General features: G+C 49.5%; 1 protein-coding gene across 2 annotated transcripts in view; it reads right to left on the reverse strand.

The window, feature by feature from the left end:
* Window positions 1-10,561, reverse strand: part of DFFA (DNA fragmentation factor subunit alpha) — a 29,287-nt gene extending 18,726 nt beyond the window's left edge. Inside the window, exon 1 of one of the 2 annotated variants that reach the window (XM_063943858.1) lies at window positions 10,378-10,561. In XM_063943858.1, coding sequence (XP_063799928.1) covers window positions 10,378-10,462 — 85 coding nt within the window. In that variant the 5' untranslated portion in view covers window positions 10,463-10,561. The remainder of the gene's footprint in view (window positions 1-10,377) is intronic. The other variant, XM_063943859.1, reaches the window with a different exon arrangement.
* Window positions 10,562-16,628: the final 6,067 nt, after the last annotated feature.

Consider the following 16,628-nt stretch of genomic DNA (forward strand, 5'->3'; position numbering starts at 1 on the left):
GAGCAGGGTACTCCCACGGTGCCGTTCAGTCTGGCTGGGGGGGAGGTTTTCCCTCCTAAACTGACTTCCAGAAACCTGCCCGGGACCCCTCTCACTGCCTGCAGCCTGGATTTGGGCTCCAGAGCTGGGCAGCCTGGCTCCCCGGTCCAGGTCTCTGGTCCACTACGGCTGATCTCCATGGAGCTCCAAGAAACCACTCAGCTTGTTTTATAGCTAAGCTGCTTCTCTTTCTCCCTGTCCCCATTGGAACTGTGAGGCTGGATGGGAAAGCATTCCGTTTTTTAGGGAAAAGGTCTGGGAGAATCCATCAGCCTTCACAGCCATGGATTCCCCCCTCCTGGGACACACAATCAAGTAAGTGCAATTTCTCTTTAAATACATTACATTTTAAACCACACTGTACATTTCCCTGTAACTATACACTGAGCCTGTGCCCTGCACAGACTCTACATACTCAGGCACTGCAGTGCCTTACAACACACTGTATGTCCTTATTTTACACAATGTTTTATTTAACTGCTGTGCTTCCCTAGCCCTGCAGCCTGGCTGCTAGGGCTCTCCCTCTCAGTGCTGGAGGTATGGGGCTGGCTTCCCCCATCCTCCAGCCTGCTTTTCTGCCTCTGGGGTTCCAGGGAGCTGGCTCTCCCTGTCCCCCCAGGGTGGCACTAATCAGTGGCCTCGCCGCACGCAGCGGCGCACCCCCCTGTACCTAAGCCCGGCGGCCCGGGACACTTGTCCCGGCCGCCGTGACTCTGGCTTTGTTGTGGCGCTGGGGCGCCGGGAGCGTAGATCCCGGACCCCAGCGTTCATCAGCCTGCTCGCCCGCCTAATTCACCCACGCCGCTAGGGAGCCGGCTAGCCCGGTCCCCCCTGAGCGGCGCCTGTCTTGTGGCCTCGCTGCAGCGTCCGGCGGGGTGCCGGGCTGCAGCGCACCCCCCTCGCCGACTAGCAGCCCGGGACGTCCGTCCCGGCTGCTGCGGCTGGCCACCCGGGCTGGGCTGAGGCGCTGGGAGCAGAGCTCCCGGCCCCCAGCGGCGGCTCTCACAGAGAGCACTGCAGCGGGAGCCGAGCTCCCAGCCGCAGCGCTCACCCTTCTCCCCGGCGCGCACACTCCAGTGCGCCCGGGGCTACACTGACCGCTGCCGGGAGCGGAGCTCCCGGACTCCGGCGGTCAGCGGCTGCCTCCTCTCCCCCGGCGCGCACACACTGCTGAGCGCGCCGGGGGCTGTCCTCCCTGCCGTGGTCTCCGGAGGGGTCCGGGACCACGGTGCATATTATAAAAATACATTTTTATACATTTACACATCACGGCGCCTAGCGCCCAACATAATTCAAATTTGGCGCCAAGCGCCCCTTTGTCTCTGCAAATGGCGCCGGGCACTAGGGATTAACCCCTTCAGTGCCAGGGCGGCCATTTGCCTCGTGGCTGGGGCTCTCCGGCCACACCACCTTAGGGAGAAACTGGGGACGAGTCCTCAATTCTGCCCTATCCATATGGAAAATCAGATAAGGGCTTTTACATGACAAAGCCGCCAATTCTGACACCCGCCTGGCCGAAGCCAAGGCCAATAACATGACCACTTTCCACGTGAGATATTTCAAATCCACAGTTTTAAGTGGCTCAAACCAATGTGATTTCAGGAAACTCAACACCACATTGAGATCCCAAGGTGCCACAGGAGGCACAAAAGGGGGCTGAATATGAAGCACTCCCTTTACAAAAGTCTGAACTTCAGGCAGTGAAGCCAGTTCTCTCTGGAAGAAAATCGACAGGGCCGAAATCTGGACCTTAATGGAACCCAATTTTAGGCCCATAGTCACTCCCGACTGCAGGAAGTGCAGAAAACGACCCAGCTGAAATTCCTCTGTAGGGGCCTTCCTGGCCTCACACCACGCAACATATTTTCGCCAAATACGGTGATAATGGTTTGCGGTTACTTCTTTCCTGGCTTTTATCAGCGTAGGAATGACTTCCTCCGGAATGCCCTTTTCCTTTAGGATCCGGAATTCAACCGCCATGCCGTCAAACGCAGCCGCGGTAAGTCTTGGAACAGACAGGGCCCCTGCTGTAGCAGATCCTGTCTGAGCGGTAGAGGCCATGGGTCCTCTGATATCATTTCTTGAAGTTCTGGGTACCAAGCTCTTCTTGGCCAATCCGGAACCACGAGTATCGTTCTTACTCCTCGCCTTCTTATTATTCTCAGTACCTTTGGTATGAGAGGCAGAGGAGGGAACACATAAACCGACTGGTACACCCACGGTGTCACTAGAGCGTCCACAGCTATCGCCTGAGGGTCCCTTGACCTGGCACAATATCTCTTTAGCTTTTTGTTGAGGCGGGACGCCATCATATCCACCTGTGGCCTTTCCCAACGGTTTACCAACAGTAGGAATACTTCTGGATGAAGTCCCCACTCTCCCGGGTGTAGGTCGTGTCTGCTGAGGAAGTTTGCTTCCCAGTTGTCCACTCCCGGAATGAACACTGCTGACAGTGCTAGTACGTGATTTTCCGCCCATCGGAGAATCCTTGTGGCTTCTGCCATCGCCATCCTGCTTCTTGTGCCGCCCTGTCGGTTTACATGGGCGACTGCCGTGATGTTGTCTGATTGGATCAGTACCGGCTGGTTTTGAAGCAGGGGCCTTGCCTGACTTAGGGCATTGTAAATGGCCCTCAGTTCCAGAATATTTATGTGTAGGGACGACTCCTGACTTGACCAAAGTCCCTGGAAATTTCTTCCCTGTGTGACTGCCCCCCAGCCTCGAAGGCTGGCATCCGTGGTCACCAGGACCCAGTCCTGTATGCCGAATCTGCGGCCCTCTAGAAGATGAGCACTCAGTGATCGCGCTGAGCCGAAAAAAAAGTGGGTCCCAGGGACCCCTCACTTTTAAAAATTGGGGTCCTACCTGTCCTTTTCTGGGTCCCATCGGGATGAAGGCTCTTATTAATCCACACAGACTTGATTTTGACACTTAAAAGTGTTGCATGGGGGAGGAGGGGGTGACAATGCTGCTGCGCTGTGTGGCATACAGGACACCATGCACCAGAGCTGTAACTAGACACTTTGGTGCCCTCCAGCAGAAAGTGAATAGGTGCTCCCAATCCCATTCTCCAAAGCACGGAAGCAAGGACTGCGCGCCGAAGGCGCGCTGCTAAAAATTAGGGGCGTGGCTTCATGGGGAAGGGGCGTGACCACATAATAGTGCCAGTTCACATTGCGCCAGGCAGAGCACGTCACACACATTGCGCCAGGCAGAGCACGTCATATACATTGCGCCAGGTAGAGCACGTTATACACATTGCAGCAGGTAGAGCACGTTATACACAATGCACCAGGCAGAGCACGTCATACACTTTGCGCCAGGTAGAGCACATCATACACATTGCGTCAGGCAAAGCACGTCATACACTTTGCGCCAGGCAGAGCACATTATACACATTGCGCCAGGTAGAGCACGTCATACACATTGCGTCAGGCAAAGCACGTCATACACTTTGCGCCAGGCAGAGCACGTTATACACATTGCGCCAGGTAGAGCACGTCATACACATTGCGTCAGGCAAAGCACGTCATACACTTTGCGCCAGGCAGAGCACGTTATACACATTGCAGCAGGTAGAGCACGTTATACACTTTGCGCCAGGCAGAGCACGTTATACACTTTGCGCCAGGCAGAGCATGTTATACACTTTGCGCCAGGCAGAGCATGTTATACACTTTGCGCCAGGCAGAGCACGTTATACACTTTGTGCCAGGCACAGCACGTTACACACTTTGCGCCAGGCAAAGCATGTTATACACTTTGCGCCAGGTAAAGCACTGGTCTGGAGGGGACGGGGCAGAGAGATGGTGGTGGGATGCAGGATCACTAAGAGGTCCTACACACTGGTCGATCTGACTGAAAGATACAAACGATCTTGTTCATTAATGAATGAGATACCGTTCATATCTTTCAGTGTGGAGGCACCAGCGATGAACGATGCGCGGCCCCGCGCTCGTTCATCGCTGGTGCCCCTTCCCTTGTGCATGCAGGCCAATATGGACGATCTCGTCCATATTTGCCTGCACTTCTGTGGAGCCAGGTGACGGAGGGAGTGAAGGAACTTCACTCCCCCGTCACTGCCCCCCACCGCTGGGTCGCCCGTCGGCTGTATCCGCCGTCGGGCAGCTCGGCGTGGATCGTTAAATGTGTAGGGCCCTTAAGCAGTAGAAGGGAGTACACTGGAATGAATGAGGAGGCACTGTAATGGGACTGGCTGGTGGGGTTCTTGTTGAGGGGGCAGTGAGATGGGGGCAGGGGGCTGGTTGGGGGAAGGGAGACTGGGATGAGGGAGTCCATGAGATGGTGATGGACACTGGACTGTATGGGGGGACACTATGAATGGGGAGGCACTGAGCAGGGTGGGAAGGTGGCAGTGAGATAGGGGTGTGACACTGGGTGGGGGGGGGATCAGTGTGTCTGGACTGATTGAGGGTTCTAGATGGGATGGCACAGTGGACTGGATGGGGAGGGAAGGGGGAAACGCTCTGCTGGCAGGGTCAGTAATGCTGGGGGACACTGGGCTGGAGAAGGGGCAGACACTGTGAAGGGAGCATTGGCATGCTGCTGTTTCTGCCTGGCCCTGCACACTGACTCCAGCACCACACACTCCTTTCCCCACTGTCCCAGCGCCCTACCTGCATCCTCAATTTCTCCTGGTGGCGGGTCCGGCAAACTTCATCACTGCCGAGTAATGTCACCCGGCCACGGCTCCGGCTCTGACACAGACTCCGGCTCTCTCGAACCTCCTCCCTCCCCGGAGAGCCGCGCTGCGGCTTCCCTTGGTCGGCGGCATGATCATGCAGTCCCTCGCTCCTCTCAGCGGGAGCGTGGTACACTCTGCGTCCTCCCGCCCAGCAGCAGCAGCAGCCTCCTGACGCGCATGTCTGACAAGTAACGTCAGAGCAAGCGCACAGCGCCAGAGTGCATCCCAGCGGAGCGCGTCCCCGGGGACCCTCCCATTATTAAAAAGTGAGTCCTCATCCTCCGTTATGGGGTAAAATACGCGCTATAGCGCGTTTTTGCGAACACTGGCACTCTGCAGCCACCACAGTAGAGACACCCTGGTCCTTGGAGACAGGGTTATCAGTCGATGCATCTGAAGATGCGATCCCGACCACTTGTCCAAGAGGTCCCACTGGAAGGTCCTTGCATGGAACCTGCCGACTGGAATTGCTTCGTATGAAGCCACCATTTTTCCCAGGACTCGTGTGCAGTGATGCACCGATACCCGTTTTGGTTTCAGGAGGTCTCTGACTAGAGATGACAGCTCCTTGGCTTTCTCCTGCGGGTGAAACACTTTTTTCTGTTCTGTGTCCAGAATCATCCCCAGGAACAGCAGGCGTGTGGAAGGAACCAGCTGTGACTTTGGAATGTTTAGAATCCAGCCATGCAGTTGTAGCACTTCCTGAGATAGTGCTACTCCGACCAGCAACTGCTCCTTGGACCTCGCCTTTATTAGGAGATCGTCCAAGTACGGGATAATTAAAACTCCCTTTTTTCGAAGGAGTATCATCAATTCTGCCATTACCTTGGTAAACACCCTCGGTGCCGTGGACAGTCCAAACGGTAGTGTCTGGAATTGGTAATGGCAATCCTGTACCACAAATCTGAGGTACTCCTGGTGAGAAAGGTAAATGGGGACATGCAGGTAAGCATCCTTGATGTCCAGGGATACCATGTAATCCCCCTCGTCCAGGCTTGCAATAACCGCCCTGAGCGATTCCATCTTGAACTTGAATCTTTTTATGTATGTGTTCAAGGATTTCAAATTTAAAATGGGTCTCACCGAACCGTCCGGTTTCGGTACCACAAACAGTGTGGAATAGTAACCCCGTCCTTGTTGAAGTAGGGGTACCTTGACTATCACCTGCTGGGAATACAGCTTGTGAATTGCCTCTAGCACAGCCTCCCTGCCCGAGGGAGTTGTCGGTAAGGCCGATTTGAGGAAACGGCGGGGGGGAGACACCTCGAATTCCAGTTTGTACCCCTGAGATACTACTTGAAGGATCCAGGGATCCACCCGTGAGCGAACCCACTGATCGCTGAAATTTTTGAGGCGGCCCCCCACCGTACCTGGCTCCGCCTGTGGAGCCCCACCGTCATGCGGCGGATTTGGAAGAAGCGGGGGAGGACTTTTGTTCCTGGGAACCTGCTGTGTGTTGCAGCTTTTTTCCCCTTCCTCTGCCTCTAGACAGAAAGGACCCGCCTTTTCCCCGCCTGTTTTTCTGGGGTCGAAAGGACTGTACCTGATAATACGGCGCTTTCTTAGGCTATGAGGGGACATGGGGCAAAAATGCTGACTTCCCAGCTGTTGCTGTGGAAACAAGGTCTGAGAGACCATCCCCGAATAACTCCTCACCCTTATAAGGCAAAACTTCCATGTGCCTTTTCGAATCTGCATCCCCTGTCCACTGCCGAGTCCATAACCCTCTCCTGGCAGAAATGGACAATGCACTTATTCTAGATGCCAGCCGGCAGATCTCCCTCTGTGCATCTCTCATGTATAAGACTGAGTCTTTTATATGCTCTACGGTTAGCAATATAGTGTCCCTGTCTAGGGTGTCAATATTTTCCGACAGGGAATCTGACCAAGCAGCAGCAGCACTGCACATCCACGCTGAAGCAATAGCTGGTCTCAGTATAACACCAGTGTGTGTATATATAGACTTTAGGATAGCCTCCTGCTTTCTATCAGCAGGTTCCTTTAGGGCGGCCGTATCCGGAGACGGTAGTGCCACCTTTTTTGACAAACGTGTGAGCGCTTTATCCACCCTAGGGGGAGTTTCCCAACGTGACCTATCCTCTGGCGAGAAAGGGAACGCCATTAGTAATTTTTTTGAAATCACCAATTTTTTATCGGAGAAAGCCCACGCTTCTTCACACACTTCATTTAATTCTTCAGATGGGGGGAAAAACTATTGGTAGCTTTTTCTCCGCAAACATAATACCCTTTTTTGAGGTACCTGGGTTTATATCAGAAATGTGTAATACCTCTTTCATTGCCTCAATCATGCAACGAATGGCCCTAGTGGACATTAAATTTGTCTCATCGTCGTCGACACTGGTATCCGTGTCGACATCTGTGTCTGCCATCTGAGGTAGTGGGCGTTTCAGAGCCCCCGATGGCCTTTGAATTGTCTGGGCAGGCACGAGCTGGGAAGCCGGCTGTCCCGCGTTTGGCATGTCGTCAAATTTTTTATGTAAGGAGTCGACACTTGCACGTAATTCCTTCCATAAGTCCATCCACTCCGGTGTCTGCCCCACAGGGGGTGACATCACATTTATAGGCATCTGCTCCGCCTCCACATAAGCCTCCTCATCAAACATGTCGACACAGCCGTACCGACACACCGCACACACACAGGGAATGCTCTTAAAGGAGACAGGACCCCACAAAAGCCCTTTGGGGAGACAGAGAGAGAGTATGCCAGCACACACCAGAGCGCTATATAATGCAGGGACTAACTGAATTATGTTCTCTTATAGCTGCTATAAGTTATACTGCGCCTAAATTTAGTGCCCCCCCCCCTCTCTTTTTTACCCTTTCTGTAGTGTAGACTGCAGGGGAGAGTCAGGGAGCTTCCTTCCAGCGGAACTGTGAGGGAGAAATGGCGCCAGTGTGGTGAGGGAGATGGCTCCGTCCCTTTTTCGGCGGACTTTTCTCCCGCTTTTTTATGGATTCTGGCAGGGGTAATTACCACATATATAGCCTCTGGGGCTATATATTGTAGTTATTTTGCCAGCCAAGGTGTTTTTATTGCTGCTCAGGGCGCCCCCCCCATCGCCCTGCACCCTCAGTGACCGGAGTGTGAAGTGTGTATGAGGAGCAATGGCGCACAGCTGCAGTGCTGTGCGCTACCTTGGTGAAGACTGAAGTCTTCTGCCGCCGATTTTCCGGACCATCTTCATGCTTCTGGCTCTGTAAGGGGGACGGCGGCGCGGCTCCGGGAACGAACACCAAGGACGGGTCCTGCGGTCGATCCCTCTGGAGCTAATGGTGTCCGGTAGCCTAAGAAGCCCAAGCTAGCTGCAAGCAGGTAGGTTCGCTTCTTCTCCCCTTAGTCCCTCGTTGCAGTGAGCCTGTTGCCAGCAGGTCTCACTGTAAAATAAAAAACCTAACATATACTTTCTTTCTAGGGGCTCAGGAGAGCCCCTAGTGTGCATCCAGCTCGGCCGGGCACAGAAATCTAACTGAGGTCTGGAGGAGGGGCATAGAGGGAGGAGCCAGTGCACACCAGATAGTACCAAATCTTTCTTATAGAGTGCCCAGTCTCCTGCGGAGCCCGTCTATTCCCCATGGTCCTTACGGAGTCCCCAGCATCCACTAGGACGTCAGAGAAATAAATATATATATATATATATATATACACACATACACACACTGCTATGTGATAGCTACCCACTGTTATTAGTATCACATGATGGCACGATCTGAATGTTTGCCCTAAGTGAGATGGCGTATAATTATAGCTCTGTACAGACGCTTCATCATCGTGAGACAATTCCAGCGCTCATTTCCTGCCTGTATGAGGTGTGAGGAAATTAAAAATACTTTATATAGCAATTAGTCCAAAGAAGCAATCACTGCGTGTCACACAGGGAGAGGCAAAAATCCTCCCAGATTTTACAGGCTAACAAGGGGCGCGATACAGGATACTGGCGGTCACATGACTTACACCGGCATCCCAAACATAGGAATGCCAACAGGGGATGGGGTAATTCTTATACCCCTCCCCTCGCCACTACCCCTCCCCTCCTCCGCCAGTGACTGATACTTACCTTCAGGACGTCAGCGGTCGGTGTTCCAACGCTGGGATTCTAAGTGGTGTCGGGAATCCGGAATTGGTCACATGACCGCTGGCAAAAAAAGATGCATCCAGCTGCTGCCGGCACCATAACAAAACTGAATGGCCTGGGTTATAGGTGAGGGGTACCCAGTGCATTCTGGGACCGAAAAGTTTAACTGTTTGGTGCCCGGTTCATTCCAAACCACCTAATCCCCATGGTATAGCTGTGGAGCCTGTGGGCTCGGTGGAAACAATTCTTCAGGTCATTATTGGTTCTTGGTCGGTTTGTAGATCTCAGCTGTCAGATGGCCCCGTTGGCCGTGTAAGGGTCTTCCATGAAGCTGATGAGGATTGTTGTCCGCCCAGTAACGAAAATTCTGCTCATTACGTAGCCAGACACATGACCGTGAGCTTCGTCATTGCAGCAATCACGCCGGAAATGAGCCGCCGAGTGATGCGGAACTTCAGAAATGGGCTACAAATGTGCATTACGGATGAGGCCGCCGTCTGGACGATATCATATTCAAAACTGTATTCCCTGCACCTTTACATTATGTACTAACATCATGAATAGTATTTACAGTACCATGCCTTTTTAACCTTTAAAATCTGAGTTTTTTTTCTTCTTCACCAGGTATAAACATTGGAGCTCTGCTGTCACTGGGCAACCTTATGGGGCCTATAGGGGCACAATACGCGGATCAGTAAAAGCCAACATGTTGGAAATACTAGATTCGCCAATTTGGCCCTTAAAAATGATCAGCGTCAGGGATTTTTAACAAGTTGTATTTTGCCGAATCCCAGACAGATTGCTGATCGGCGGATAGGAACGGCATCGTAAGAGCGAGGTATTGGCCTGAAGATGTACGGCCCGCATTAGGCAACCTGCAGATTTACTGTTACGTGGACTGCACAACAGCTAGAGAGCCAGTGATGGCATGCTGGGACATCTAGTACCACACTGGATGTACAGAGTGCAAGAGAAGAACGCGGGTCAGGGTGCTGGGTGTTAGGTGGGTACTGGAAGGAGGATGGACACGGCTGTCAAAGCAAATTCGGACATCCAATATTATAAAAGGCTAACTGCTGCTCCTCACCTCTATGGGGGGTACAAGAGTTTTGGGCACCGGCGGCCACTAGATGGCACCGACGCTATAGTTATGGTGTTCCGTCGTTCTGACGGCTGGTACCTAGTCCATATAATAAATGAGGGCGGTCTGTGCTGCCTCCGTCATATATGGTCACCTCCTAAACGGTTCTTGTAGTAGCAATGGAGATGGGACGCACCACCAGGAGCGGGGCAGGAGCACCGCTGGGTATGGTAGTAACAGGCGGCAAGGAGGGCTGAGGTGACCAAAACCATAGAACTGCCTGTGTACATGTGGCCCCGTGTAGTGTGGGGTGACACCCATGCAAACACAGGGAGAACATACAAACTCCAAACATACGAGAAACTGACTTCAGGTCGGTACTGCTGACCACTCTGCCACCGTGCTGCGCTGGTACACAGACAGATACACATACATACAGCACTACGTGCGGCTCTGACCTTTATCACTGAGCTCCTGCAGGGAAGCCGCGGCCACCCCGTGCTTGTCCTTCCCGCCCCTCACACTGACCACACAGCGCTTCATGCCGCCCGCCCGCTGCAGCCTCCGCCGGGTCACTCAGCTCTCCAGCCACAGGGGAGGGGCGTCACGTGTCAGACCGGGCGCTTCCGCATTCCGCGCGCAGGGCACGCCGGGACTTGTAGTGACAGCGCGCCATTAACCGTCTGACTGCCGGGAGGACAGCGCAGACATGTGACCACGTGTTTATATCTCTGCCACCCTCTCCCTGCATTGTATCTATATGTACTGCATATAATAATACCCCCTGAATCCCTATATAATATATATACACTGCTAGTATTACCTAATATACACTGCCATTACCTCATATACACTAATATAACCCCTCATATTTACTGCTATTACCTCATATACACTGCTATATATATATATATATATATATATATATATATATATACACACACACACATATATATATATACACACATATATATATTTATATATATGCACACACATACATACATACATACATACATACATATATATATATATATATATATACTGCCAGTACCTCGTATACCCTACCATTACCTCACATGCACTACTATAACCCTTCATATTTTCTGCCATTACCTCATATACACTGCTATATATATATATATATATATATATATATATATATACATACCCTCCAACATTTTACATACAAAAATCGGTACAAATTAGAAGAAGGGGCGTGTCCACTGGTAAAGGGGGCGTGGCCACGCCCCTTTTCCTATACTTTCAATGGAAGTTTGGAGAGCCAAAAATAGGTACAGACCATAAAAAAAGGTACTGTACCTATTAAAAAGGTACAGTTGGAGGGTATGTATATATATATATATATATATATATATATATATATATATATACTGCCAGTACCTCATATACCCTACCATTATCTCATATATATACTGCCATTACCTCATATTTATATCCTGCCAATATCTCATATACACTGCCATTACCTCATATACACTGCCATTACTTCAGACAGTACCATTACCTCATAGACACTACCATTACCTCATAGACACTGCCATTACCTCATAGACACTGCCATTACCCCATATAGTAACCCCTGAGCTCCTGTATCCCCCATATACACTGCTATTACCTCATATAGTAACCCCCTGATATCCTGTATCCCCCATATACACTGCTATTACCTCATATAGTAACCCCCTGATCTCCTGTATTCCCCATATACACTGCTATTACCTCATATAGTAACCCCTGATCTCCTGTATCCCCATATACACTGCTATTACCCCATATAGTAACCCCCTGATCTCCTGTATCCCCCATATACACTGCTATTACCTCATATAGTAACCCCCTGATCTCCTGTATCCCCCATATACACTGCTGTTACCTCATATAGTAACACCCTGATCTCCTGTATCCCCCATATACACTGCTATTACCTCATATAGTAACCCCTGAGCTCCTGTATTCCCCATATACACTGCTATTACCTCATATAGTAACCCCCTGATCTCCTGTATCCCCCATATACACTGCTGTTACCTCATATAGTAACACCCTGATCTCCTGTATCCCCCATATACACTGCTATTACCTCATATAGTAACCCCTGAGCTCCTGTATTCCCCATATACACTGCTGTTACCTCATATAGTAACACCCTGATCTCCTGTATCCCCCATATACACTGCTATTACCTCATATAGTAACCCCTGATCTCCTGTATCCCCCATATACACTGCTATTACCTCATATAGTAACCCCTGAGCTCCTGTATTCCCCATATACACTGCTATTACCTCATATAGTAACCCCCTGATCTCCTGTATCCCCATATACACTGCTATTACCTCATATAGTAACCCCCTGAGCTCCTGTATCCCCCATATACACTGCTATTACCTCATAGTAACCCCCTGATCTCCTGTATCCCCCATATACACTGCTATTACCTCATATAGTAGCCCCCTGATCTCCTGTATCCCCATATACACTGCTATTACCTCATATAGTAACCCCCTGATCTCCTGTATCCCCCATATACACTGCTATTACCTCATATAGTAACCCCCTGATCTCCTGTATTCCCCATATACACTGCTATTACCTCATATAGTAACCCCCTGATCTCCTGTATTCCCCATATACACTGCTATTACCTCATATAGTAACCCCCTGATCTCCTGTATCCCCCATATACACTGCTATTACCTCATAGTAACCCCCTGATCTCCTGTATCCCCCATATACACTATTACCTCATATAGTAACCCCCTGATCTCCTGTATCCCCCATATACACTGCTATTACCTCATATAGTAACCCCCTGATCTCCTGTATCCCCCATATACACTGCTATTACCTCATATAGTAACCCCCTGATCTCCTGTATCCCCCATATACACTGCTATTACCTCATATAGTAACCCCCTGATCTCCTGTATCCCCCATATACACTGCTGTTACCTCATATAGTAACACCCTGATCTCCTGTATCCCCCATATACACTGCTATTACCTCATATAGTAACCCCTGAGCTCCTGTATTCCCCATATACACTGCTATTACCTCATATAGTAACCCCCTGATCTCCTGTATCCCCCATATACACTGCTGTTACCTCATATAGTAACACCCTGATCTCCTGTATCCCCCATATACACTGCTATTACCTCATATAGTAACCCCTGAGCTCCTGTATTCCCCATATACACTGCTGTTACCTCATATAGTAACACCCTGATCTCCTGTATCCCCCATATACACTGCTATTACCTCATATAGTAACCCCTGATCTCCTGTATCCCCCATATACACTGCTATTACCTCATATAGTAACCCCTGAGCTCCTGTATTCCCCATATACACTGCTATTACCTCATATAGTAACCCCCTGATCTCCTGTATCCCCATATACACTGCTATTACCTCATATAGTAACCCCCTGAGCTCCTGTATCCCCCATATACACTGCTATTACCTCATAGTAACCCCCTGATCTCCTGTATCCCCCATATACACTGCTATTACCTCATATAGTAACCCCCTGATCTCCTGTATCCCCCATATACACTGCTATTACCTCATATAGTAACCCCCTGATCTCCTGTATCCCCCATATACACTGCTATTACCTCATATAGTAACCCCCTGATCTCCTGTATCCCCCATATACACTGCTATTACCTCATATAGTAACCCCTGAGCTCCTGTATTCCCCATATACACTGCTATTACCTCATATAGTAACCCCTGATCTCCTGTATCCCCCATATACACTGCTATTACCTCATATAGTAACCCCTGAGCTCCTGTATTCCCCATATACACTGCTATTACCTCATATAGTAACCCCTGAGCTCCTGTATTCCCCATATACACTGCTATTACCTCATATAGTAACCCCCTGATCTCCTGTATCCCCATATACACTGCTATTACCTCATATAGTAACCCCCTGAGCTCCTGTATCCCCCATATACACTGCTATTACCTCATAGTAACCCCCTGATCTCCTGTATCCCCCATATACACTGCTATTACCTCATATAGTAACCCCCTGATCTCCTGTATCCCCATATACACTGCTATTACCTCATATAGTAACCCCCTGATCTCCTGTATCCCCCATATACACTGCTATTACCTCATATAGTAACCCCCTGATCTCCTGTATCCCCCATATACACTGCTATTACCTCATATAGTAACCCCCTGATCTCCTGTATTCCCCATATACACTGCTATTACCTCATATAGTAACCCCCTGATCTCCTGTATTCCCCATATACACTGCTATTACCTCATATAGTAACCCCCTGATCTCCTGTATCCCCCATATACACTGCTATTACCTCATATAGTAACCCCCTGATCTCCTGTATCCCCCATATACACTGCTATTACCTCATATAGTAACCCCCTGATCTCCTGTATCCCCATATACACTGCTATTACCTCATATAGTAACCCCCTGATCTCCTGTATTCCCCATATACACTGCTATTACCTCATATAGTAACCCCCTGATCTCCTGTATCCCCCATATACACTGCTATTACCTCATATAGTAACCCCCTGAGCTCCTGTATTCCCCATATACACTGCTATTACCTCATATAGTAACCCCCTGATCTCCTGTATCCCCCATATACACTGCTATTACATCATATAGTAACCCCCTGATCTCCTGTATCCCCCATATACACTGCTATTACCTCATATAGTAACCCCCTGATCTCCTGTATCCCCCATATACACTGCTATTACCTCATAGTAACCCCCTGATCTCCTGTATCCCCCATATACACTGCTATTACCTCATATAGTAACCCCCTGATCTCCTGTATCCCCCATATACACTGCTGTTACCTCATATAGTAACCCCCTGATCTCCTGTATCCCCCATATACACTGCTATTACCTCATATAGTAACCCCCTGATCTCCTGTATCCCCCATATACACTGCTATTACCTCATATAGTAACCCCCTGATCTCCTGTATCCCCCATATACACTGCTATTACCTCATATAGTAACCCCCTGATCTCCTGTATCCCCCATATACACTGCTATTACCTCATATAGTAACCCCCTGATCTCCTGTATCCCCCATATACACTGCTGTTACCTCATATAGTAACACCCTGATCTCCTGTATCCCCCATATACACTGCTATTACCTCATATAGTAACCCCTGATCTCCTGTATCCCCATATACACTGCTATTACCTCATATAGTAACCCCCTGAGCTCCTGTATTCCCCATATACACTGCTATTACCTCATATAGTAACCCCCTGATCTCCTGTATCCCCCATATACACTGCTATTACCTCATATAGTAACCCCCTGATCTCCTGTATCCCCCATATACACTGCTATTACCTCATATAGTAACCCCCTGATCTCCTGTATCCCCCATATACACTGCTGTTACCTCATATAGTAACACCCTGATCTCCTGTATCCCCCATATACACTGCTATTACCTCATATAGTAACCCCTGATCTCCTGTATCCCCATATACACTGCTATTACCTCATATAGTAACCCCCTGAGCTCCTGTATTCCCCATATACACTGCTATTACCTCATATAGTAACCCCCTGATCTACTGTATCCCCCATATACACTGCTATTACCTCATATAGTAACCCCCTGATCTCCTGTATCCCCCATATACACTGCTATTACCTCATATAGTAACCCCTGATCTCCTGTATCCCCATATACACTGCTATTACCTCATATAGTAACCCCTGATCTCCTGTATCCCCCATATACACTGCTATTACCTCATATAGTAACCCCCTGATCTCCTGTATCCCCCATATACACTGCTATTACCTCATATAGTAACCCCTGATCTCCTGTATCCCCATATACACTGCTATTACCTCATATAGTAACCCCTGATCTCCTGTATCCCCCATATACACTGCTATTACCTCATATAGTAACCCCGATCTCCTGTATCCCCCATATACACTGCTATTACCTCATATAGTAACCCCCTGATCTCCTGTATCCCCCATATACACTGCTATTACCTCATATAGTAACCCCTGAGCTCCTGTATCCCCCATATACACTGCTATTACCTCATATAGTAACCCCTGATCTCCTGTATCCCCATATACACTGCTATTACCTCATATAGTAACCCCCTGATCTCCTGTATCCCCCATATACACTGCTATTACCTCATATAGTAACCCCTGATCTCCTGTATCCCCCATATACACTGCTATTACCTCATAGTAACCCCCTGAGCTCCTGTATCCCCCATATACACTGCTATTACCTCATATAGTAACCCCCTGAATCCCCCATATACACTGCTATTACCTCATATAGTAACCCCCTGATCTCCTGTATTCCCCATATACACTGCTATTACCTCATATAGTAACCCCTGATCTCCTGTATCCCCATATACACTGCTATTACCTCATATAGTAACCCCTGATCTCCTGTATCCCCCATATACACTGCTATTACCTCATATAGTAACCCCCTGATCTCCTGTATCCCCCATATACACTGCTATTACCTCATATAGTAACCCCCTGAGCTCCTGTATCCCCCATATACACTGCTATTACCTCATATAGTAACCCCCTGATCTCCCGTATCCCCCATATACACTGCTATTACCTCATATAGTAACCCCCTGATCTCCTGTATCCCCCATAT

Source organism: Pseudophryne corroboree, chromosome 10 (genome assembly GCF_028390025.1).
Source record: "Pseudophryne corroboree isolate aPseCor3 chromosome 10, aPseCor3.hap2, whole genome shotgun sequence".
Classification (NCBI taxonomy): Eukaryota; Metazoa; Chordata; class Amphibia; order Anura; family Myobatrachidae; genus Pseudophryne; species Pseudophryne corroboree.